At 47.3% G+C, this 25,985-nt stretch overlaps 1 protein-coding gene across 5 annotated transcripts in view; it reads left to right on the top strand.

The window, feature by feature from the left end:
- The window catches only part of CRACR2A (calcium release activated channel regulator 2A), a 158,424-nt gene that overhangs the window by 64,545 nt on the left and 67,894 nt on the right, over window positions 1–25,985 (top strand). For all 5 annotated transcript variants that reach the window (XM_027541053.1, XM_027541054.1, XM_027541052.1 and 2 more), the window contains one exon: window positions 16,286–16,536. In XM_027541053.1, the coding sequence (XP_027396854.1) occupies window positions 16,321–16,536 (216 nt within the window). In that variant the 5' untranslated portion in view covers window positions 16,286–16,320. The remainder of the gene's footprint in view (window positions 1–16,285; window positions 16,537–25,985) is intronic.

Genomic DNA, 25,985 nt, shown 5'->3' with positions numbered 1-25,985 from the left:
TAGAGGAAGGGCTTTCCACTTTTGACCATTGAGTGTAATGTTAACTGTGGGCTGGTCCTGTATGGCAATCCTTATGTTGAGGCATGTTCCTTCCGTGCCTGATTTGTTGAGAGTTTTTTTTTTTTTATCATGAATGGATGTTGAATTTTGTCCAGTACTTTCTGTGCATCTCTTGTGATGATCCTATAATATAAGAGCTATCTTTCATTCTATTCATGTGGTGAATCACATTATTGATTTGTATAATTTGAACCATCCTTATAAATCCCATGGACAGAGGAGCCTGGTAGGCTATAGTCCATGGGGTTGCAAAGAGTCGGACACGACTGAACGACTTCACTTTTCACTTTATAACCCAGGCGTGCACCCCACTTGATTATGGTGTGTGATGTTTTCAGTGCTGCTGTTGGTTTTGGTTTGGTAGTATTCTGTTGAGAACGTTTGCGTCTATTTTCATCAAGGGTATGATGACAACACAGTTGCTTAAACATCAGATGACAGAGGTCTGTCCCAGCCCATTGGGGATGTTGGTGAAACAAGTAAAATATCACCTCAGTTTGTCTAAAGGAGGCCTCTGGATGAGAAAGCTTGTCACTTTTCCTAGATCTTCTTGCCTTGTAGTTACATGTGGGCAGAAGGGTCTGGAACTTTTGCCGGCTCCTCTCCACGGGGCGCTGCTGCCTAGGCACTTGTTACTAATAGAAGTCACCTCCCCATGGAGCATGACCCATCTCTCCATCCTCCTTCCTCTAATCTCCTCCCTCCCCAATAGCAATGACGAGGGCATGTCTACCTTTGTGTACAACATCACTGCTCATTTTCATATTCAGTGTCCCATCTGACCCTCCTCCATGGGACAGGTGGAAAACAATCCTGTGTCCACCCTGATCTCCAAGCTCTTAGCTCTTTACTCTCAAAGTCCCTATTTTCCCTTTGATCATGATGGTCCACCTGCTTCTGAGACTTGGCAGGGAAGGACTGGAACTCAGGGGATCTGGGAGCATGTATTTCACAAAAAACATGCAGAACATTCTCATTCATGCTGAGTTGAGAGAGCTGTCTTAGGCTGAGTTGCCCAGAAGCAGACCCCAAAAGAGTGATTTGTTTGTTTGTTTATGCCCAGGCAAATGATGTATTAAGGAAATGCTCCAGGAAAACCTAGCGAAGGTGTGATTCACAGGACAGGAGAGAGGAGGAAGCCAGGGGTTTGATGTGGAACGGAGATCCAGCCTCAGCCTGGTTCCATGAAAGTGTAAACGCAACTCAGAATCATGCCGGCTGGAGACTGGGAAATGGGCTTCCCCACTTCCACACCAGGCAGGCATCAGCCGAGGGCTATTTAGGGGTGACTGGGAAACTTCAGGCACTCCTGGCTCTGCCCATAAGAGAAAATAACTCCAGAAGCCCAGCGGTCGGCCTTCTAAGAGTCCCAGGTGCAAGGAGCTAGGGCAAAGGTGGGGGCAGTGGTGGGGGTTGGGTAGTGCACAAATGTTGGCAGGGATGTGGGTAGATCATCTGTAGTGTTGCCTGGGTAACTGCATCCATAACCATGTTCAGCTGTACCACACTGATGCCTCTGCCTCTAAAACCACTTTGAAGCTTCCTCATCGGCCAAATGGGGATCCTGTTGACTTGCCCGTATCACAGGATGATTGTGAAAACAAAGTGAAATGAGTCGGGGGCCCAGAACCTTCTTGACAACAATAGAGACATTACCCAAAGCCAGGTGCTGTTATCCAGTCGTTCTCTCTCAGGATCAGAGGATATATTAGCTCCTGGTCTTTGCCCGTCTGGCCGGCATCAGCACTGACAGCCTTTGGAGAGAGCTTGTTCTGTTGGGAAGAAGGCAAGCACTTTTTTTTTTTTAATGTTGATACATTTTGCAGCAAAGTCTTTAATATATACCAGCCGCCTTGAAATACATCTAATTAACCACCAGATCTCACGCTGAGCCCGTGGTAGGCTTTGATGTGCTCATCAGCGAGGAAATATTGGAAGACTAATCATAACAGGACTTAGCTCCTATAAAACGCCTTTTATCTTCAAAGTGGTTTACAACCACTAATTATGAGAAGAATGAGGGTGAACAACAGCCATCTCATGGAGACCCCAAACCATTATCAAGGCCTTTAATGTATCTTATAATAGAGCAAGACAAGTGTGAGCGGGGCTGTTGAACATTAGCTGTGCAGACTTGGGAGAGTTGTTTTACAGCGGTAGAGACAGCTGTTCCCTGTCTCCCTTGAGGTGGAAAAGGAAATTGGACCTAATTCGAGGGAAGAGGAGGTGCGGTGTAGCAGTGGCATAAGGCACAGCAGGCAGAGTGGTGAGTCGCCCTCTCAAAGGTGTTCCCGTGAGCCTGCCCCTATAAATGGGCTGGTGGGGCAGGTGTCCTTCCCAGTGGGAGGGTGAGATCGCATCACAAGGTCCTCTCCCGCTGGGCCTTCAATGGTAGATTTCTGCGCCTCTTGACTATGTCTTTTCTGTAGCGTGTTTTGTTGTTATGTTTCTTTTTGTCTATGAGTTTATTTGTTAGAATTGTATCAGGGGAGGACTCGCACGTGCACAACGGGCCATGGCGGCCTCAATTACCAGTCCAGAGTTCGGCCAAACCCCGGGGCAGGCAAAAAAAAAAAAGAATTGTATCAGGGGTGGAGGAAGCCAGTTTGGGTTTCATCATGATATCATGATAAGAACGGGCTTCCCTGGTGGCTCACTGGTAAAGAATCAGCCTGCCAATGCAGGAGACGCGGATTCGATCCCTGGGTCGGGAAGATCCCTGGGTCGGGAAGATCCCTGGGAGAAGGAAATGGCAACCCACTCCAGTATTCTTGCCTGGAGAATCCCATGGACAGAGGAGCCTGGTGAGCTACAGTCCATGGGGTCTCAAGAGTCAGACACGACTGAGCGACTAAACAACAACAAAATGATAAGAATAATAACAGGAGCTGACACCCATAAGGTTCTACTCGTGCCTTCATTGTACAGGTGAGGATAGAGGGACTCAGAGAGGCTGAGTAACCTGTTTGTGGCCGTGGGCCTGGTATTCTTACCCACTGCAGTAAGAGCCTACTGTAGAAGGTGGGGTGACTGTCTGAAGCCCCCTAACACCGTGTGTTGAAGAAGTAAAGAGTAATCTGATATGCAACAGGGAAACTCTCCTTTCCAGACTGGCCTGTCTCCTGAACTAAATATTTTAATCTTGAGCAGTGGGTGGTGAGGAAGCATCATCTTTGTTCATCTATGTTCTGGTCCTGCCAGAGGGTCTGCCCAGGACTGTGGGGCAAGGAGGGGGCACAGGCATAAATGATGGGCAGGACACCTGTGAGACTCTGAAGCTTTGGAAAAACACATTTTCCCAGGTGCTAAGGTGGATTTAACTTATATGCAGAGTACATCATGAGAAATGCTGGACTGGGTGAAGCCCAGGCTGGAATCAAGATTGCCGGGAGAAATATCAATAACCTCAGATATGCAGATGACCCCATCCTTATGGCAGAAAGTGAAGAAGACCTAAACAGCCTCTTGATGAAGGTGAAAGAAGAGAGTGAAAAAGTTGGCTTAAAACTCAACATTCAGAAAACTAATGGGACCTGGCATCTGGTCCCATTACTTCATGGCAAATAGACGGGGAAACAATGGAAACAGTAACAGACTTTATTTTGGGGGCTCCAAAATCACTGCAGATGGTGACTGCAGCCATGAAATTAAAAGACGCTTGCTCCTTGGAAGAAAAGTTAGGACCAACCTAGACAGCATATTAAGATGCAGAGACATTACTTTGCCAACAATGGTCCATCTAGTCAAAGCTATGGTTTTTCCAGTATTATGTACGGATGTGAGAGTTGGACTATAAAGAAAGCTGAACGCCGAAGAATTGATGCTTTTGAACTGTGGTATTGGAGAAGACTCTTGAGAGTCCATCCTAAAGGAGATCAGTCCTGAATATTCTTTGGAAGGACTGATGCTGAAGCTGAAACTCCAATACTTTGGCTACTTGATGCAAAGAGCTGGCTCATTTTAAAAGACCCTGATGCTGGGAAAGATTGAAGGCAGGAGGAGAAGGGGACGACAGAGGATGAGATGGTTGGATGGCATCACCAACTCGATGGACATGAGTTTGAGTAAGCTCTAGGAGTTGGTGGTGGACAGGGAAGCCTGGCGTGCTGCAGTCCATGGGGTTGCAAAGAGTCAGAGATGACTGAGGGGTTGAACTGAAGGGGGATCTTAAACATACCCTGACCTCTAAGTCTCAGGTGGGGAGTACAGTCTGAATAGTCATCAGCCATTGTCATCTGTGTAGACAGTGGGGATTCACAGGTCACCCTCTCAGGAGACCCTGGGCAGAAACAGTAGCCTCACCATTTTCCTTTCTTTGTGAGAGCTGATGGTTGGTGGGTTGACATCATCCGTGGTGGGAAGATTGACACCATAGCAACAGGCAGAAGCTGCAAATCGAGTCTGTCCCCCACTCTCCCCAGAGAACCAGCTGTGAAATATTGTGGTATCTTTTTTTCTAACACTTATTTCCAACACCAAATGTGTGTCCTTGGATTGTTAATTCAATTCTGAGGGCTTGTGAGCCCTTACCCTGTGGGGTCTGAGTTAGTCTCAGAATTGAATTGACAAAGAAGCCCCACTCAAGACAGATGAGTCATAGTGGAGAGTTCTGATGAAACATGGTCCACGAGAGGAGGGAATGGCAAACCAGTCCAGTATTCTTGCCACGAGAACCCCATGAACAGTATGAAAAGGCAAAAATATATGACACTAGAAGATGAGCCACCTGAGTTGAAAGGTGTCCAGTATGCTACTGGAGAAGTGCAGGGGGCAATTAGTAATGGGAAAGACCCTGTATCCAGGAAAGATTGAAGGCAAAGGAGAAGGGGCAGCAGATGAGATGGTTAGGTAGCATCACCGACTCAATGGACATGAGTTTGAGCAGAGTCTGGGGATAGTGAAGGATAGGGGAGGCTGGCGTGCTGCAGTCCCTAGGGTCACAAGAATCAGACATGAATTAGCGACTGAACGACAGCAACAGTAAGAGGGAAGGTCAGTCCTGTGAGTTGGTGTGGGTGTAACCAGTCTCGGTTACAGTGAGAATTCAGTCTCAACCAGGGACAGGCTGAGAAGGGGTTGTACAGAAAGCAAGAGAGTAGCCACTGTGGGGGCCCTGAACCATACACCCCCATATGTCTGACCCACCACAAATTTTCCACAACCCCCTCCTCAAGTTCATTAACTCTCTAGAAGGGCGCACAGACTTCAGAAAAGTGCCTTACTTATCACCCTTTGTTACAAAGGATACAACTGGGGAGCAGTCAGATGGAAGAGATGCCCAGGGTAAGAGAAAGATCCTAGGATCCTCCAGGTCCCCCCGAACCCCATCTGTTGGGGCTTCTTTATGTTGGCAGAATTGATTAAATCATTAGCCACGAGTGACTAAGTCAAGCTCCAGCCTCTCTCTCCTTCCTGGAGGTGTGGGGTGGGGTTGAGATGCCAACCCACTGTGAACAAAAAATGTCACCTGCCATTTCAGTTCACAACCACACTGCAACCGTCAAGTCATCAGCCACAGCAGCTGCTCCCGGTGGTGCACCTGAGGGGGTTCAGGGTGGAGAAAAACCAGGATACTGGCCCTAGATAGTTAAGAGGCATATCACAGGGATAATTTCAATGAGCCCATCTCTTGCATCTTCGCAGACAGCAGAAAAGGGCTAAATTCATTAACTTGAAATGTCTGGGGGTTTTGTGTGTATGTGTGATTAGCAGTAATCTTTTAATCTTTGACTGTAAGTTTTATTTTTCTAGCAAGAACTCCTATGTACCCTGGTGCCTCCCTTGCCTCTTTGAGACAGAGTGATCTGAGAGGCTGTTTTCCAGGGCTGGATTCTTTAGCAGTCTCCTTGTATAAAATATAGTTCTCAACTTTTAGGCCATGCTTTTTTTTTTTCTCTTAGTCGACACTTCTAATCACACGGTTGGTTCATCTGGCCACCAGTCCCCATCCTGAAACCCACCCAAAGCCACCTACCCAAAGTCACTCCTTAGCTTGAACTAAGGTGTGGTTGAAAGGGGCTCATTATAAATAACAAAAGACTCTTCTTTCACGCAGGAAATTCTAAGGGTTTTAGGAGCTCTGCACCAGAAACCAGGCACAAAGACCAGGTAGATATTTCTCCTTGTATACTTGGGCTTCCCTGGTGGCTCAGTGGTGAAGAACCTGCCTGCCAATGCGAGAGATGAGGGTTTGATCCCCGCGTTGGGAAGATCCCCTGGAGAAGGAAATGGCAACCCACTCCAGTATTCTTGCCTGGGAAATTCCATGGTGGATTTCCCAGGCAAGAATACTGTAGCCTGGTGGGCTACAATCCATGGGCTCGCAAAGAGTCAGACACGACTTAGCAACTGAATACACACACACACACACACACACACACACACAACCAATACTTATCCTTCTCAGCCCTCACTCTCCAGGGCCAGTTAGGAAGCCAACACACACTTATTGAACACCTGTCATATGCAAAGTACCAGGCTGGGAATTTGTTCATTTAAATCATCATATGTCAATTCCATACCTACTAGGATCTATTAATAGGGCATTTGTCTTTGTGGAAGAAATTAGACATATTACGTGCACTTGAAAATCTAGCCAATTGGACCAAGCAGTGTGTTCTAAAAAAGAGTAAGAAAGAGTAAGTACTCAGAGGCCAAGGCAATCCAGACCAGGTGGTCAGGGAAGACTCCTCGGAGGAGGAGGAATTACAGTTGGGCCCTGAAGGCATGTACAATGCTGAGGGCTGGAGCAGACTGTGAAGGATTCTCACAGGAGGGAGAAAGAACTGAAAACTGCCCTTTGCTGAGTCCTAGAAAACAAACAGAGCCCCCAGGTTGCTGGTGTGGTCCTCTCTTACTCTCAGCAGTGGTAAGTTTGAGTTTCAGCTTGGCTTGATGACCCCAGACAGGTCATGCAGGTCATCTCTCAGAGACTGAGATGCTCATTAATGAAAAGGGGAAAGGACAGCCAGTTCTGACAGCTTCACATGATGGAGATGGGAGGATGGAAGGGAAAGTCCTTTTGCAACTGAAAAGGATAATTAGCATCATTAGGAGTTTATACATCTTGGATTATCGAATCACCTTCCAAGGAGTCATCTCACTCTCAGATTTTTGAACTAGAAAGAATAATACTGAAAATGCTCTAGAAATGATCGTAAGAGTTCACTCACACTTACCAACCACTTACTGTGTGCCCGTCATCATTTCCAAGTGTTTTGCATGTTTTTACGTTGCCTGGTCCTCACGGGAAGTAAGTACTGTCATCTGCATCTTACAGATAGGGGAACTGAGGTTGGACACATCTGAATTGCAGGTGGGTGGCCTGGAGACTCCCCTTCCCCCATGTTCTAGTTCCAGATGCTGTTGGTGCCCTGCCCACTTCATGGAAGGGGTAGTGCTGACCATTTCCAAGTCCTCTGGCCACTTCTAGCTGCCCCTTTGTCTGGGGGGTTTTCTCTAGAGCCGCCACACATGGCCCCTGGAGTGCTGGGGCCTGACATCCTCAGGGGCAGCTCTCCATGATTGAGAGGGATTGACATACAAGGAATCCATTTCCTTGGCCTGGGGTTGGACCACTAAGACCTGTGGTCTATCCCCAAGTTCCTGGGAGGCTCCAGTAGCCCTTGGCATCCCCCCCACCCCATAATTGGCTGGAGAAGGCACCTCTCACAGGCTGCACTCCCTTTCTACTCCCTGGACAATGTTTCCATCCCTCACAAACTAGCCCCTTTCACCCACATCCCTGTCTCAGGGTCTTCTAAGACACCACCTCTTAGGACTTGAGTTGTATCCCCAAAAGACACATTGAAGTCTTAACCCCCAGGACCCTGGATTGTGACCTGATTTCAAAGTAGCCTGTGTGCATGTTAAATCGCTCAGTCATGTCCGACTCTTTTTGTGACCCCATGGACTGTAGCCACCAGTCTCCTCTGTCCATGGGGTTTCCCAGTCAAGAACACTGGAGTGGGTTGCTGTATCTTCCTCCAGGGGATCTTTCCAACCCAGGGATTGAAGCTGTATCTCCTTCATTGCAGGCATTTTTTTTTTTTTAACTGCTGAGCCATTTGGAAGTAGGGTGATTGTAAGGGCAGTTAGAGAAGTTGAAATGAAGTCATTAGGGTGGGCCCTTAATCAACATGACTGGTTATGTAAGATAGAAAGATGATAGGAGCAGATGTGGAAGGGAGAGGCCTTGTGGCGATGGGGGCAGAGATCAGAGGAGAGATGCAGCTAAGAGCCAAGGACTCCAGGCTGGCCGCCAGCTGGGAAGAGGCAGGAGAAGTCTTGCCTGGAAAGAGTCTCAGAGTGAAACCGCTAGGTGGTATTTCGGGGTGCTCGGAAGAGCTCTGGTCCTTTATGTCTCTTGTTCAGTTGATAAGTCATGTCTGACTCTTTGGGACCCCATGGACTGCAGCACACCAGGCTTCCCTGTCCTTCACCATTTCCTGGAGTTTAATCAGACTCATGTCCATTGACTCGGTGATGCCATCCAACCATCTCATCTGCTGCTGCCCCCTTCTCCTCCTGCCCTCAATCTTTCCCAGCATCAGGGCCTTTTCCAATGAGTCAGCTCTTTGTATCTGGTGGTCAAAGTATTGGAGCTTCAGCTCCAGCATCAGTCCTTCCAATGAATATTCAGGGTTGATTTCCTTTAGCATTGACTGGTTTGATCTCCTTGCTGTCCAAGGGACTCTCAAGAGCCTTCACTAGCATCACAGTTTGAAAGAATCAGTTCTTCAGCACCCCAGCTTCTTTATGGTCCAGCTCTCACAGCTGTACATGTCTCTATGTGAAAAGAATTCGGCAAGAAGTAAATTGATAGATGAGAAGGGAGTTATTAGAACAGGACACTTGTGCGGCTTACAAGTGGATGGGTGGGAGAGTACCGCACCCAAGAACTTAGTGGGCTATAGTTTTATAATCAAAGGAAAAATAGGGAGGGGAAAAAGGCCACTTTCTTCCTCATCCTTGAGTAGCCATCACACTTCCATCAACTCCTCCTCTAGGTTGGGAAGGGGAGTTTTCTTGTCTCGACGTGGTCAAGCCAGGACTTGAAAAATATTATTTCAGGTCTCTGTACAATGAGTGACTTTCCACCAAATGTGTGCAGAGAGCATGTCCTAGGGGTTATTAACTCACTAAGCTCACTGGGCAGGGTGTGGGGCTCATGCCGCCATTGTTTCATTGTTTGGAGGCATGTCTTCTGTCGCATGGTTGCTAAGCAAGCCAGCTTGGTTTTGTGGTTAAGCAAACCTGCTTTCTTGAGAGATCATTAACTTACAGGGCTTTCTCATATTTTTTTCTACTTACAATCCCCTAGTGAGATTAATTGTTTCATCACCAGCTTTGTCTCTATCAAAAGGAAGCACAGCCCACTCTGAGACACACGGGATTTGGGCTTCTAGCCTCAGGATTGGCCCTCAGAATATGAGAGAATATGTTCCTGTTGTTTAAGCCACTCAGTTTTTGGTCCTCTATTGCAAAATGGCCCTAGGAAACTGACACACCTCCCGTCTGATGCCTCCTCAATTATTCCTTCACTTGCTCCCTCCCAGGGGCGGGTAAGAACCAGGCCCCCCAAGCTTTTCACACCCTCTCTGGCTGCAGCTGCCTTTTGCTCAGCAGCCCTCCGGCACCCCCACAGCTTGACACGACTGGCCCATCTGCCTCCCTGTGATGCTGGCAACATGAAGTTAGTCACTGACAAGTGGGCGGTGGTGGTGGAGGTTTAGTCGCTACTTCGTGTCTGACCCCTGCGATCCCATGGACTGTAGCCAGCCAGGCTCCACTGTCCATGCGATTCTCCAGGCAAGAGTACTGGATCACTGCTGCATATAGAATATTCCTCCACTGGAGCCTGGGTAATTAATAGGATCTGATCAGATACTGAAAATGCTGTGGGACTCTTAGTCCTACCTGCGTCAGGAGAGCTTCAAGAAAGGTCAGGGTGACTCTGAAGTCTGCCTCTGGCATGGTAGAGAGGGGGTACCAGCCTGCTCCATTTCTGAGGAGCCCAGAGTAACAGGGAAGGGGCTCAGAGCCTTCAGAGAGGATTTAGGCTTTGTCTGTGAATGTTCTGATTATAGCCATTACTGAGCTGTGAATCACTTTGGAGGTCTGGAGATGCTTCTGGAAATATAAGAGGGCTGGATAATTTCCATCCGTGTATGAAGGCTTTTCTGGAGCCATTCTGGAGGAAGAACGGCCGTCTGCCAGCTCTGATGGAGACAGGCAGATAAGAGCGGGCTCTCTTTCCCTTTGTGATGGTGACAGACTTTGTCCACTGTCTTTGGGCCATATCCCACCACTTGCCCTCTTATGGAGGCTTCTCTGGTGTCTCAGACAGTTAAGACTCTGCCTGTAGTGGGGAAGACCCAGGTTTGATCCCTGGGTCAGGAAAATCTTCTGGAGAAGGGAATGCAACCTACTCCAATATTCCTGCCTAGAAAACCCCAGGGACAGAAGGGCCCAGAGGGCTATGGTCCATGGGGTCACATAGAGTTGGACAGGACTGAGCAACTAACACACACAACCTCTTCCCTCTTACGGAGTTACTGTCTGGTGGCCTGAAGCATCCTGGAGGCAGAAAGCTGTGTTCAGTCCCGGGCCAGAGCATCACCAGGCTTCCTCCAAATGTGAGACGGCCCAGCCCAGCGCAGGGCTTCCATTCTATTTGGAAATGAAAGCAGAAGCACTTCTGTGGCTTTGTCTTCTCTTCCCCTTGGGAACCCCACAGATACTATGGGAAGATTTCTGGCCTAGTCAGAGGAGAAAGGAGGTGAGCTCATGCATCCGACTGGGGCAAGAGTCTGCAGAGGGAACTCTGCCTTGCTCCCCTCCTTTCCATGTTCATTTAGCTCCGACACTATGTGACTGAGGGTTTTCACAGGGAAACTGCTGAATTTTCAGGCATTTCCGGCTTGCCAGAGTTGAAGGTCAAAGGAGGAGTCAGGATCCTGGGAATAAACACAGCAGGTGGTGCAAGATTTGCAAGTTCTGGGAAGCATGAGAAGGGGCTGGCTGGCCTATATATATATTTTAAATAGATCTATTGAACTATTGACATACAATTGTTGTTCTGTCGCTCAGTCATGTCTGAATTTTGGGGACCCCATGGACCGTAGCCCACCAAGCTCCTCTGTCCATGGGATATCTCCAGGCAAGAATACTAGAGTGGCTTGCCATTTCCTCTTCCAGGGGATCTTCCAGACCTAGGAACTGAACGCGTTTCTCCTGCATTGCAGGCAGGTTCTTTACCACTGAGCTCCAGGGAAGCCCATGTTCGTATATACATATATGTATACATGTGTACGAGTGTCTGTATGTATATGTATATCTCCATGAAACCACCACAGCAAGTAAGATTTGGAACACGTCTACACCGCCAAAAGGTTCCTCTTGCCCATTTGCCATTCCTGCTTTTCACCTTCTCCCACCCTCCCTTATCTCTTTCCTATCACTTAGGTAGTCCTCCTTTTTCATAATTTTATATAAATGGAATCAAATAGGGTGCACTATTTTTGTCCAACTTCTTTCACTCATGTGATTGAAATTCAATGCAGTTTGTTCCTTGGAACAACAGTCCTCTCCTTTCAAAGCCAAGTAGTATCCCATTGTGGGTTTACATTACAGTTTTACCCACTCACATGCCGATGAGCGTTTTGACTGTTTTTGGCTGCTACGAATAAAGCTTCTATGAACCTTCATGGACAAGTCTTTGTACAGATATATGCTTTTATTCTGTTAGTAAATATTTAGGATGGTAGGAGTTTGTTTGACTTTTTAAGGAAACCACAGAATGTTTTCCAAAGGGTTGTACATTTGTGTACATTCTCACCAGCAGCATTTGAGTATTCCATCCGATCACCCCATATCTGTGCCAAGACTTGGTCAATCTTTTTCGTTTCAGACATTCTAGTAAGTGTATAGTAGCCTTTCATTGTGGTGTTAAATTGCATTTCCCTTATGACTAATAATGTTGAACATTTTTATGCAATTATTTGATATCAATATATCTTATTTGGTGAAGTGCCTGTTCAAATGTTTGTCCATTAAAAAATTGAGTTGTTTATTTTCTGATTAATAAGTTCTGCTGCTGCTAAGTCGCTTCAGTAATGTCCGACTATGTGTGACCCCAGAGATGACAGCCCACCAGGCTCCTGCATCCCTGGGATTCTCCAGGCAAGAACACTGGAGTGGGTTGCCATTTCCTTCTCCAATGCATGAAAGTGAAAAGTGAAAGTGAAGTCGCTCAGTCGTGTCCGACTCTTAGCGACCCCATGGACTGCAGCCTACCAGGCTCCTCCGTCCATGGGATTTTCCAGGCAAGAGTACTGGAGTGGGGTGCCATTGCCTTCTCCAAATAAGTTCTGAGGGTTCTTTATATATTCTGGATCAAAATTCTCTATCAGATACATGATTTGCAAATATTTTTCTCTGTGGAGCTTAAATGGTATCTTTCAAAGAGCAGAAAGTTGAAATTTTTATAAAGTCCAGTTTATCAGGGTTTCCTTTAAATGGATTATGCTATTGCTACTGTACCTAAGAAATATTTGACTTTAAGCCAAGGTCACAAAGATGTTTTCTTCTTGAAGTTTAATATTTTTAGATTTTCCATTTAGTTCTATGATCCGTTTTGAGTAAATCTTAGTATATGGGATAAGGTATGAACTGAAATTCATTTTTGCAAATGGATATCCGATTATTCCAGTACCATTTGCTAAAAGGATTACACTCCCTCTGCTGAACTGCCTTTGCAAAAAAATTAGTTCTATATACAGGTCTATTTCTGGATCTTCTGTTCTGTTTCATTTATCTATTTACTTTTCTGTCTTTATACCAATATTACACTGCCTTCATGACTGCAGACTCAGAATGTCTGGGAATCCAGTAGTGTTCTTGCAACTTTGTTTTCTTTTTTTGAAGTTGTTTTGGCTCTTCTAGGTCCTTTGCATTTTCACATGAATTTTGGATCAGGTTGTCAGTTTCTACAAAACCCGCTGGGATTTTGATTGGGATTGAGATGAATCTATGGATGAATTTAGGGAGAAATAGCATCTTAACAGGATTGAGTCTTTCAGTTCATGAACATTCAACTCTTTCCACTGATTGTGGTCTTCTTTAAATTCTCTCACCAATATTTTGTATCTTTCCATGGATGAGTACTACATATTTTTTCTCAGATATATCCATAAGCATTTCATACTTTTGATGCTACTGTAAATGATATTTTTATTTCAATCTCAGCTTTTTGTTGCCGACATCCAGAAGCACAATTGATTTTCGTATAGAGAGTGTGTATCTTTTAAACTTGTCAAAGTCACATGTTAGTTCTAGCAGCTTTTTGTGAATTTCATCAGATTTCCTACTAGACACTCAAGTTGTCTGGGAATAAAGATAATTTTACTTCCTGCTTTCCAATCTGGGTGCTTTTTTTTTTTTTTTTTTTTTTTTTTTTTTTTTTTTTTTATTTTTTTTTTTTTTTTTTTTTTTTTTTTTCTGGGTGCTTTTTATTTCTTTTCTTGTCTCATCAAACTGGCGAGATGCTAACAACAATGTTGGATACAAGTGGTGAGACAACATTCTTGTCTTTTTCTTGATCATAGGGCAAAAACATTTGGTTTTACACCAAGTATAATTTTAACTGTCACTTTTTTTGGGTAGATACCCATTTTTAGATTGGGAAAACTCCTTCCTATTTCTAGTTTGCTGAGAGTTTTTGCCAGAAGTTGGTGTTAGATTTTGTCAAATGCTTGTTCTGCATCTATTCAGATGATCATACCGTTTGTCTTTTAAATTTGTTAATGTGGTGAATTATGGTGTTAATTTTCAAATATTAAGCCATTCTTGTACTCCTGGGATAAAACCCCACTTAATCAGGATGTATCATTCTTTTTATACAGTGTTGGGTTCAATCTGCTATAATTTCCTAAAGAATTCTTGCATCTATGTTCATGAAGGTTTTTGGTCTGTTTTTCTTTTCTTTTAATGTTTTTGTCTAGTTTGAGTGTCAGGGTAATCCTGGCCTCATACAATATGTTAGAAAGTATTTCCTATCCTTCAATCTTCCAGAAGAGTTTGAATAGAATTGCTATTAATTTTTCTTTTAGTATTTGGTAGACTTCATCAGCGTAGCCACCTGGGCCTAGAGTTTTCCTATAGGAAGATTTTAAACTGTCAGTTCAATTTTTAAAATAAAGTATTATTCGTGTTACCTATTTTTCCTTGAGTGAGCTTTGATATTTAGTGTGATATTTCAAGGAATTTCTCCATCTCATCTAAATTGATAAACTTACTGGCATAAACTTGCTCATAATTTTCCCTTATTATGCTTTTAATGTCTGTAGAATGTGTAATGCTGTCATCTCAAATTCCTGATACTGTGATATAGTGTCTTCTGTCTTTATTGATCTTCTTAAAGTACTAGCTTTTAGTTTCATTGATTTTTCTCCAGGTTTTTTATTTCATTGATTTCTGCTCTGATTGTTATTTCTTCTCCTTACTTGGGGTTTAATTTGCTCCTCTTTTTCTAGTTTCTAGTGGTAGAAGATGAGGCTGCTTGACCAAGACCTTTCTTTGCTTTTATGTGTGTTTTGTGCTGTAAATCTTTCCCTGAGTAATGCTTTAGCGATATTCTACAAAATTTGATATGTTGAGCTTTTATGCATTGGAGAAGGAAATGGCAACCCACTCCAGTGTTCTTGCCTGGAGAATCCCAGGGACGGGGGAGCCTGGTGGGCTGCCGTCCCTGGGGTTGCACAGAGTCGGACACGACTGAAGTGACTTAGCAGCAGCAGCAGTTTCATTTAGTTAAAAAATGCTTCTCAAATTCCCTTTACATTTCTCCTTTGAGCCATGGGTTTCAGAAGAGCATTATGTAGTTTCCACATATTTGGCGATTTTCCAGAGGTCTTTCTGTTGTTGTTCTAATGTAATTCCAGGGTGGTCAGAGTACATACTCTGTTTGACTGAATCCTTTTAAATTTGTTGAATCTTGTTTTGTGGACCGTAATATGGACTGTCTTGGTAAATGTTCCATGTTACACTTAAAAGATTTGTATTCAGATTTTGTTGGGTAGATTTTTCTATTAATGTCAATTAGGTCAAAATAGTTGACAGTTTGGTTCAAGCCTTCTGTATCCTTTCTGATTTCTGTCTCCTTGTTTTATTCATTATTGATAGAGGGATATTGAAATCTAAATGTGGTTGTGGATTTGTCTAGTTCTCCTTGAATTTCTATCAGTTCTTATTCTGTGCATTTGCTTTTGGCATCTGTTATTAGGTACATTTGTGTTTAGATTACTTTATCCTATTGATGACTCTTGCCTGGAGAATCCAATGGACAGAGGAGCCTGGCAGGCTATCGTCCATGGGGTTGCAAAGAGTCAGACACAACTGAGCAACTGAACACACAGGCTCCACCTAGGTTTCTTCCTCCTGTGCCATGAACTGAAAATTCTTTCAGCAATGCGTGCATGCTACATGGCTTCAGTCGTGTCCGACTCTGCAACCCATGGATGATAGCCCGCCAGGCTCCTCTGTCCGTGGGATTCTCCAGGCAAGATTCATCAATAGAATAAAGTAATCTAAACACAATTGGACCTAATAACAGATGCCAAAAGCATAGAACAAACACTGATAGAACTGATAGGCTTCTCCAGGTGAGAATACTGGAGTGGGTTGTCACGTCCTCCTCTAGGGGCTCTTCCCAGCCCGGGGATTGAACCCAGGTCTCCTACATTGCAGGCAGACTCTTTACCATCTGAGCTACCAGGAAGACCCAACCCCAAATATCTTCCTCTACTGCTAGTCACCATGACTGCAATCCCTCCATTCGAGGGTGGGGAAATGTGTAGAGGGATCTTGGTGCAGTACCTGCCTCCAGAGGAACACTCCAGAAATGATAACTGATCTATCAGGATCTGTACTTTTGATGTTGATTTACATCTATTTGTTGATTCAGTTCTCTGGCCGCCTCCTTTCAATCTGGAAACGTCTATCCCCCGCCGCCACCCCACCCCCCGGCCAATCTTTTCTGCTTACTTTGATGGGCTGGCTGATCTGTTAGTGATCATGGTGCATTTCCCCTGTTCTGAGCTCATGCTAATTAAGAGAGAGACAGGCACCCTGGTAGGTGGTTCTCTGCTTCCCTCTCACCAACCCCACGTCCTTCTCCAGCCTCCTTGCATCCTCACCACGCCTCTCTCTCATCTTCCATCTTCAGGTTCTGAAGAGACTCGAAGAAATTGACAGATCCGGATGGCCACCATTGATGGGAGAATGGTCTCCAGACCCCGGGGATCTGGCCGGGGGCGCCAGGGGAGCGGGGCCTGCTTGGGCTCCCTGGACGACCTGCCATGCGAGGGGACTCAGGAGCTGGCAGCGACTCAGCTGGCCATGCTGAGGAGGGCACAGGAATTCTTTCAGACCTGTGACAAGGAGGGCAAGGGCTTCATCGCCAGGGCAGATATGCAGGTAAGGGGTCCCTGGGCTGGGCCTGCCCACCTGGAATGCCAAAGGCCTGGGTCTCCCTCTCTTGGGTTGGGACCTGTCTCTTGGGATGTGACGTCTTTAACAGAAAGTGAAAGTGTTAGTCGCTCAGTCGTTCTGACTCTTTGCAACCCCTTGGACTGTAGCCCGCCAGGCTCCTCTGTCCATGGAATTTCCCAGGCAAAAATACTGGAGTGGGTTGCCATTTCCTTCTCCAGGGAATCGTCCCAACCCAAGGATCAATCCCAGGTCTCCTGAATTGCAGGCAGATTCTTTACTGTCTGAGCCACCAAGGAAGCCCTTTAACAGAAAAGATGCCATTAACTCTGTCCTGGAAGGAGACATCGACCCAGACTCTTCTGGGAGCCAGATCTCCTGGTGCTCTTTTTCTGGTCTATACTTGCTGTCTGACGTGGGAGCTGTTTTCTCTGACTCAGTAACTCCCTCAGTTCAGTTCAGTTCAGTCGCTCAGTCGTGTCCGACTCTTTGCGACCCCATGAATCGCAGCACGCCAGGCCTCCCTGTCCGTCACCAACTCCCGGAGTTCACTCAGACTCACGTCCGTCGAGTCAGTGATGCCATCCAGCCATCTCATCCTCTGTCGTCCCCTTCTCCTCCTGCCCCCAATCCCTCCCAGCATCAGAGTCTTTTCCAATGAGTCAACTCTTCGCATGAGGTGGCCAAAGTACTGGAGTTTCAGCTTTACCCTCATTCCTTCCAAAGAAATCCCAGGGCTGATCTCCTTCAGAATGGACTGGTTGGATCTCCATGCAGTCCAAGGGACTCTCAAGAGTCTTCTCCAACACCACAGTTCAAAAGCATCAATTCTTCAGCGCTCAGCCTTCTTCACAGTCCAACTCTCACATCCATACATGACCACAGGAAAAACCATAGCTTTGACTAGACGGACCTTTGTTGGTAAAGTAATGTCTCTGCTTTTGAATATGCTGTCTAGGTTGGTCATAACTTTCCTTCCAAGGAGTAAGTGTCTTTTAATTTCATGGCTGCAATCACCATCTGCAGTGATTTTGGAGCCCCAAAAAATAAACTCTGACACTGTTTCCCCATCTATTTCCCATGAAGTGATGGGACTGGATGCCATGATCTTCGTTTTCTGATTGTTGAGCTTTAAGCCAACTTTTTCATTCTCCTCTTTCACTTTCATCAAGAGGCTTTTTGGTTCCTCTTCATTTTCTGCCATAAGGGTGGTGTCATCTGCATATCTGAGGTTATTGATATTTCTCCCGGCAATCTTGATTCCAGCTTGTGTTTCTTCCAGTCCAGCGTTTCTCATGATGTACTCTGCATATAAGTTAAATAAGCAGGGTGACAATATACAGCCTTGATGAACTCCTTTTCCTATTTGGAACCAGTCTGTTGTTCCATGTCCAGTTCTAACTGTTGCTTCCTGACCTGCATACAAATTTCTCAAGAGGCAGATCAGGTGGTCTGGTATTCCCATCTCTTTAAGAATTTTCCACAGTTTATTGTGATCCACACAGTCAAAGGCTTTGGCATAGTCAATAAAGCAGAAATACATGTTTTTCTGGAACTCTCTTGCTTTTTCCATGATCCATTGGATGTTGGCAATTTGATCTCTAGTTCCTCTGCCTTTTCTAAAACCAGCTTGACCATCAGGAAGTTCACGGTTCACATATTGCTGAAGCCCTAGGATTGTGGAAAATAGTGATTGCAATATAAGTTTCTTGAAGACATGGAGAAGAACCTTCTGGAACACAGGTGGAAAGGCATTGACTTGTTGCCTTGCAGCACAGCTCTGAGTTGTGCTCAAGCCACTCCCACGAGGTACTGTGACTCTCCGCTCTGTGGCCGGGTTACTAAACCAAACTCGGATCCACTGTCCCATGCGCCATAAAGCTATCTATCCATGCTGGGTTGTGGGGAAGGAAATGTAGCATTTATTACCAGGTCAGGCAAGGAGCCCAGGACCTTCAAGCTCCCTGAGGGGTTTCAGCAAAGCATCTTTAAAGGCCAGGTTTGGAAGGGAGAGTTCCAGGGTCTGTGATCAGTTCATGCACAATTCTTGATTGGCTGATGGTGAGAGATCAGAGCGCTGTCACAGGGATTCAGGTGATCAATCCTCGGGCTCCAGGAGGCCCGGGGACTACGTACTCATGATCATCAGGTATATGACGTTTTCCATTTGGTGGTGGCTTTTATCATCTGTAGAACAACTCAGGCAGTGTGCTTCGGATACTATTATCTAGGTCTTTCGTGCTAAGTCACTTCAGTCATGTCTGACTCTGCGACACCATGGTCTGTAACCCGCCAGGCTCCTTGTCTGCAGGATTTTCCAGGCAAGAATACTGGAGTGGGCAGCCTTCAGAGAGGATCTAAAGCAGAGGATGCTGGGAAGGGGTCTGTCCTGGGAAGGCCCCAGAGGGTCCTGCTTGCTTACATCAGCACCAGCAGCCACAGACAGTGTGGCCCGCCCCCAAACAACTCTACTTACCAATACTGAAATGAACATTGTATGTCATTTTCATATGTCACTAAATATTATCCTTTTGATGTTGTTTTCAACCGTTAAAAAATGTAAAAGTCATTCTTAGCTCACTGGGCATAGGAAAACAGGCTCTGGGTCCCACTTACAGGACGGGGGCGTGGCTTGCCCACCCCTGGTCTGGTACCTTCCTGCCGCTAGTATAAAAGTTCTTCTGAGCGTCTTCCTGCAGTCTCTCATGCTGCAGTCATGGTTTCACCCGGACGAGACTAGAGGAAGCATAGGTTCTGCTGGAGCTCTGACAGCATCTCCCCTACCCCTACCAGCCCTCACTTACCTGTCAAGTGCATTTTGGGTGGGGGACATACAGTGGTGTTAAGGGGATGAAGACCCAAGATGGGCAGGTTTTCTTTTTTTCCCAGTCTTTTCATTTTGTATTGGGGTATAGCCGATGCGGTGGTAGGCTGCTCCCCCAGTGCTCCTGTTCTTCTTTCTCCTGTGTAATGACAGGAAGTCCACTCGCAGCAGGCGAGATGGGCTTCAGCCATCTGACAGGTGCTCAGAGCAGCGGTGGGCAGCCAGCTGGCCTGGCAGGGCAGGACCACAGGTGGAAAGGAGCCGGTCTCGGGGATGGCTGGCTGCCCTGAGCTCACGCTCCAGGGGCAGACATCCTGCTACCAGACAGTGGGCAGAAGACCCTGATCTGCTTAGGTGCACAGGGTTTCGGCAGGGATGTGAGGGTCTTCAGACCTGCCCATGTCCCCCCACAACACCTCACACCCTCCTCCACAAGGAGCCCCGCTGTGTGTCCCTTGGGGATCATTCCTGAAAGAGCTGGGGTGAAGACTGCTTTGCAGGGAGGGGTCCCTTAGAGAAGCAGAGTCGTGGGCTGGAGGGTGCTGAGTGAGAGGCTGAGGGACACAGGAGGGTCAGGCTGGAGAAGGGGGTGAAAAGACCTTTCCAGCCGGGAGAGAGAGCTGGAACTGGATGGGCAGTCTGCAGTCTCATAAATCCCATTTCCCCAGTTTTGTAGAGAAGTGTGTGGGCTTCTCAGATGGCACTAGTAGTAAAGAAACTGCCTGCCAATGTAGGAGTCACAGGCGATTCGGGTTCAGTCCCTGGGTCGGGAAGATCCCCTGGAGGAGGGCATGGCAACCCACTCCAGTGTTCTTGTCTGGAGAATCCCATGGGCAGAGGAGCCTGGAGGGCTGCAGTCCATGGGGTCGCACAGAGTCAGGCAGACTGAGAGACTGAGCACCCGAGAGCGGTGTGATGATCGTCACCGGTGCCAAGAGCACACCTCCCAACACTGCCTGCGGTTCCTGGATTAGCCGAGCTGTAAAGAACCACCCAGGAGCTGGCCAACCAGCCGAACCCCGCCGCTCCCCATTTCTGTGAGCGCCGGGTTATTGGACCCCAGCCGGCTCTTTGCAGACCCTCCACAGCAGATTCCAAGTTACAGCTCAGACTTTCAGAAGCCGTCACAGAGGCCCACAAAGCCTCAAAGGGGCACCATCCGACGCTTACAGGAGAAGCTAGATGACTCCTCAGTTAGGTTAGCAAGGAGACTCTTAAAGAATTTTACGGAAAATTGACCAATTTTAATCCTGAATCTGCAGCTTACTGGCAGTGTGCATTTGTGTGAGTCTCTTAACCCCTTTAAGCTGTAGTTGCTCATGTGTGAATTATTTATAACTACCCCCCGGCTCTAGAAGAAAGTCAGACACCCGTGTTCATGCAGAGCACTTAGCCCCGAGCTGGGACCTGAAATCTCCCCATAAATGCTCACTGTCTGTGTGTGTGTTGTTGGTGGTGGGGAACTTACTTATACCCTGATTCTTAATCCCTAGTGTCCTCCACCTCGTGATGCTTTAAAATTGTGTGTGCCCATCTGTGCCTGCTAAGTCACTTGAGTCATGTCCGACTCTGTGACCCCATGGACTGTAGCCCTCCACCCTCCTCTGTCCATGGGATTCTCCAGGGAAGAATACTGGAGTTGGTTGCCATGTCCTTTTCCAGGGGATCTTCCTGACCTAGGGATTGAACCCTCGACTCATACTCCTGTACTGGCCAGTGGGTTCTTTACCACTAGCTCCAACTGATAAATCCACTAAAAATTTCTTAATCGTTTCTAAGTGACTATTTCAGTGCTTTTCAATACATTAAGGTTGTTGTGTAATCATCACTCCCACTCAGCTCCAGAGCTCTTCTTATTTTGCAAAAGAGAAACTGTCCCCATTGAAGCCTACATCCTCATCCCCCTCCCCCAGCCCCCAGGACTATCCTGCCTTATGTCTCTATGGATACGGCTCCTCTGGGGACCTCATGTAAGTGGAATCATATAGTGTCCATCCTGGCGTGACCGCTGTATTTCACTGAGCAGAATGTCTTCAAGATGCCCCGTGGCAGCACTTATCAGAATCTCCTGTCTTTTCAGGGCTGTATAAGATTCCATTGTACCTATGTATCATATTTTGTGTATCCATTTGACCGTCAGTGGGCACTTCTGATGCTTCACACCCTTGCCTGTGAACCATGCTACTGTGATCAGGGATGTACAAATGCACTTGGCGGCCCTGCTGTCAGTTCTCTGGGGTGTGTACCCCAAAGCAGGATCGCTGGATCCCAGGCGATTCTATGTGTGGTTTGGAGGAGCCCCAGCCTGTTTCCACAGCAGCTGCACTGTCACACTGGGAGGCCAGGCGAGTGTCATCTGTTCTGCCTTCGAGGCCAAGAAGGGACATTTCTGCTGGAGAGTGTCCCCTCCAGTCATCTCCAACAGGCACTGACCTCGCTCGTTTCCAGTCTGTGGGAGCAAAGGTGGTTATGCTTCTTAGAAGACTTTTGGCCACGTCTAGGGACATTCTATTTTTTTTTTTTAATTTTGTTTATGTGGACCATTTTAAACACTTGTAATTAACTAGTTTATTTATGTTCGGCTGTGCTGGGTCTTTGTTGCTGAGCGGGCTTTTCTCTAGCTGCGGCGAGCGGGGCTACTCTCTAGTTCCGGTGTGCGGGCTTCTCATTGCGATGACTTCTCTTCTTGCTGTTCACCGGTTCCAGGGCGTGCGGGCTGCAGGAGTGGCAGCACTCAGGCTCGGCAGTGGCAGCGCCCAGGCTCTAGAGCACAGGCTCGACAGTCGTGGCACACGGGCTTAGTTGCTTCTTAGCATGTGGAATCGTCTAGGATCAGGGATCAAACCCACGTCTCCTGCACTGGCAGGCGGATTCTTCACCACTGAGCCACCAAGGAAGCCCTGGGGACATTCTTGACCGGAGTGACCGGAGAGGGAGATGCTGCTGGCGTCTACAAAGTGTTGTCCAGGGATGCTGCTGAGTGTCCTGTAAGACCCAGAGCAGCTCTCCCCCCAGCAAAGAATTCTCCGTCCTGAAATGTCAGCGGTGCAGAGGTTGAGACACCTGTCTACACCCAGCCGTCAGCCTGGACCAAGCACCTCAAAGCACCAGGCAGAATCAAGGTAGAGCCCACCTCCAGACCTCACAGTCCTGTTCTGAAGACACTGGATGTGGCTGGGCTCAACCACAGGGACAGGAGTCTGAACAGGAGACTGTGGGAGAAGAGGAAGACTTCAATCTGGCTATAAAGGTGGATCCCTTCTGGTCTTATCCTTTTTTATGAAAGTAAAACTAACTTCGTCATTTTAAAAAGCACATTATAGACAGGAGGAAGATAGAGGTACGATTTCCACCCCTCCCTCCAAGTGCCACCCTCCGGGGAAAATCCAGTGTGCAGGGCTGGTATGTGTCCTTCTGAAACTTTTTTTTTTTTTTTCTGTGCACATACAGTCAGTTTAATTCTTTTAAAATGAGGTCACAGAACATTGTTCACATGCAATTGTTATTCTTTTTGCAAAGTTAACTTCATTTTGTTGGTTTTCTCTTTAGTGAGTATTTCCCTTAGATGCGTTTGAAGCTATGCAAACCTTAGCTTTCCGCTGCACGAGACATGTTAGGGGCTGGTAGCCTGGAAGACAGAGGGTCTGTCCTGCTGGGGTGCAGCAGGAGACAGCATTTGTCCCTGGCTCTGGGAGCCTGCCCCCTCAGCACGGCTATGCTAGGGCCTAGACTCCTGTTCTAGGGCCTAGTTGATAAGACCTTGCTGAGCATTCCCAGGGGGCTGGTCAGGATCTGGAGAGGGTGAGGTGTCGACCAGAGATCTGTGAATAGGAGTTCAGAACCACCTGAGATGACTTGTAGTCACTCGTTTATTGATTCGCTCGTTCAATAAGTGAACGAGTTGCATACCCCTGGGTTGTCAACACTGGGCCAGATCCTGGGGCACAATAGTGAGCAAACATGAGTGGGGCCCCTCTTCCCAGAGCTTCCAGGCCAGAGGAGCAGACGTTTATCCACTAATCACATCCATCAGGACGTGAAGTACAAAGTGAGGTGAGACTTGTGAATGAGTGCAATGTGTTTCGGGGAGTCTGGGTCTCTCCTAAGCTGGGGGCTGCCAAGCCTTCCTGGGGAAGTGATGCCAAGAGGCAGGAATTGAGGGTTAACTGGGAGGCGGTGGGGGGAGGCCAGGGTTTGGGGGGCGTGGACTTGTGAAGAGCTGGTTGGGCTGTGGGCTGAGTAAGGAGGGTGACCCTGCCTCCTCGCTGTTGCCGTCCATCCTCTGCTTGCCCATCCAGGTGGAGCTGAAGGGACACAGGCCCCACCCATGAAGCAGGATTCTGGAAGGCTGGTATGGGCAGTGCTGGCCAGGCAGATTTTGGTGGCAGGGGTGGGATAGAAATGAGACGAGGGAATTAAGGAAGGGTGCCCAGAGAACCACTAGCCCACAGCAGAGGCCCTGAAGGAGAAATCACTTTTTTACCCCAGGCTGGCCTCCACTGTGACTTCAGGCAAATCTCCGAGCTTCGCGGGTTATCAGCACCATGGAGTGAATCATCACGTCCCTCTGCATTCGGCTCGGCTCCCTTAGTTAAAAATGCAGACAGCACTAGGTACCCAGGGGACAGGAGCAGACTGAGTTGCTTTTACACAGCTCTGCAGGCCCGGAGACGAAAGATAAATAAGAGGCAATTATGGTTATTAAGACTAAAGGATTTTGCAAGTAGGGCCAGTGAAGAGAGGTGAAGAGATCTAGTGTTCGCAGTGTGCCGAGGAGGCTGGAGAAGCCCTTGGTGTTGCTCTGCCAGGATGTGAAGACTGAGGATGACTCGGAAGGTATAAGACTGTCGTCCTCCCGCCCCTCAGTTTCAGTGACAGCAGGAGGAAGAAGCTGGGTTGAAACGGAGACAAGGTGTGGGATTCTGTCATGGGAAGGACTTGTGCTCAGAAGTGTTGTTGGATTCAGAAGTGGTGCCAGAGATTGGGTGCGACCTAGCTTTTCCTGGGTGATGCTAACAAGAGCAAGGGTACCCACCTGTTGGTGGTTAGAGGCAATCTGGGGGTCCTACTGACTCTGAAATTCCTTCCAGCCCATTTCTGGGTTCAGCACGGAGACCACATTTTATTATTTTTTAAATGTTTATTTATTTATTTTTGGCTACGGTGGTCTTTGTTGCTGTGAGCAGGCTTCCTCTAGTTGCGGCGAGTAGGGGCTGCTCTCTAGCTGCGGTGTGTGGCCTTCTCATTTCCTGGCCTCTCTGTTTGGAGCTTGGGCTCTAGGGCATGTGGGCTTCAGTAGCGCGGCTCCTGGGCTCTAAAGTGAGGGCTCAGAAGTTGTTGTACACGGGCTTACTTGCCCCACAGCATGTGAGATCCTCCTGGACCAGGGATCGAACCCATGTCCCCTGCATCAGCAGATGGATTTTTAACCACCGGACCACCAGGGAAGCCCGAGACCACACTTTAGATATCAAATTCAGGCTGAGCTTGGGAGAGAGGCAGATTATCACAAGGAAAGGACTGGAATCTTGGTTTTCAGCCTGCCTCCAGTGGGATGCCTTTAGCTTCAGAAGAAGTTAATGGACTTTCCACTTGCCAGATTGACCCCCCTCCTCGCCCTGTATTCTCTGCCTTTGGCTTTGGGACAGCTGGTTTATGGACTGTGATAAGCTAGAGATTTTGCTCTTTGCTCAGCAGATGTACTTCCAGAACCTGCACACACAGTCTCACTCCCCTTCCTTTAAAAAAAAACCCCATTCATATTTAATTCAATGATTCTAAATGGCTCCGACACCATCCTGCCTCCCCACATTGTGATCCATCACCGTCTTCCTTAATGCACGTACCTGCCAAATTAATCTTTATGGCTTATCAGCGAGAAGATTGCCGGAGGATCAAGCTGAGTATTTCTCAAGTTATGTCATGGGCGCTCACACCTGCCAGCTCTTTCTGACTGTTCAGATGCACATGTGCCTTCCCTCTTGCGGCTCCGTGTGTTCCTTGTCTTCAGCTGTCTGTCACTTCCACAGTGAGAAAATTTGTGCAGCCATCCCCAGGGGAACAGGAGGAAGGGAGAGGGACAGCTGGGTTCTAATGAACTCCCTTGGGAGTCACCACTGGGAAGTTTTGATTATTAGGGTACAAGAGGGTGCTTGCTTCAAGGGTACAAATTAACCCTAGCCTGGGGCCACTGCACAGCAGGCAAAGGCCAGGGGGAAGCTCAGCTTTGTTCTTCATCTTTCCGTGTCTGCTCTTCCCTCCCTGGGTGATTGGGGCAGCCCAGGACCCAGGTCCAGTGACCTCGCACCCCACTGGGCCAGTTTCTCTTTACAACACAAATACTCTTGTCCACACCTTAAGCCAGTGGCAGTTGTTTTTTCAGGAGTAGTTGAGAGCCCACCTGGGAAATCCTATATATATTAAGTTATATATAAATATAGAAAGAAATATACACAAATTTACTTATAAATCACCCAGCAAGTTGCCTAACAGATGAGCAGGTACCCAAGAGATGGTGGAGTCCTAATATTCAGAGAAGGAAGGTGAAGCTTCAGAATCCAGCTTCTGGCTTTTGTCGGCTGGGGATGGAAGGCGCCGCCGCCCCCAGGCAGCC

The sequence above is a fragment of the Bos indicus x Bos taurus genome, chromosome 5 (assembly GCF_003369695.1).
Source record: "Bos indicus x Bos taurus breed Angus x Brahman F1 hybrid chromosome 5, Bos_hybrid_MaternalHap_v2.0, whole genome shotgun sequence".
Lineage (NCBI taxonomy): Eukaryota > Metazoa > Chordata > Mammalia > Artiodactyla > Bovidae > Bos > Bos indicus x Bos taurus.
Note: the sequence above shows the minus strand (reverse complement) of the source record. Positions and strands in the feature narration are given on the sequence as shown.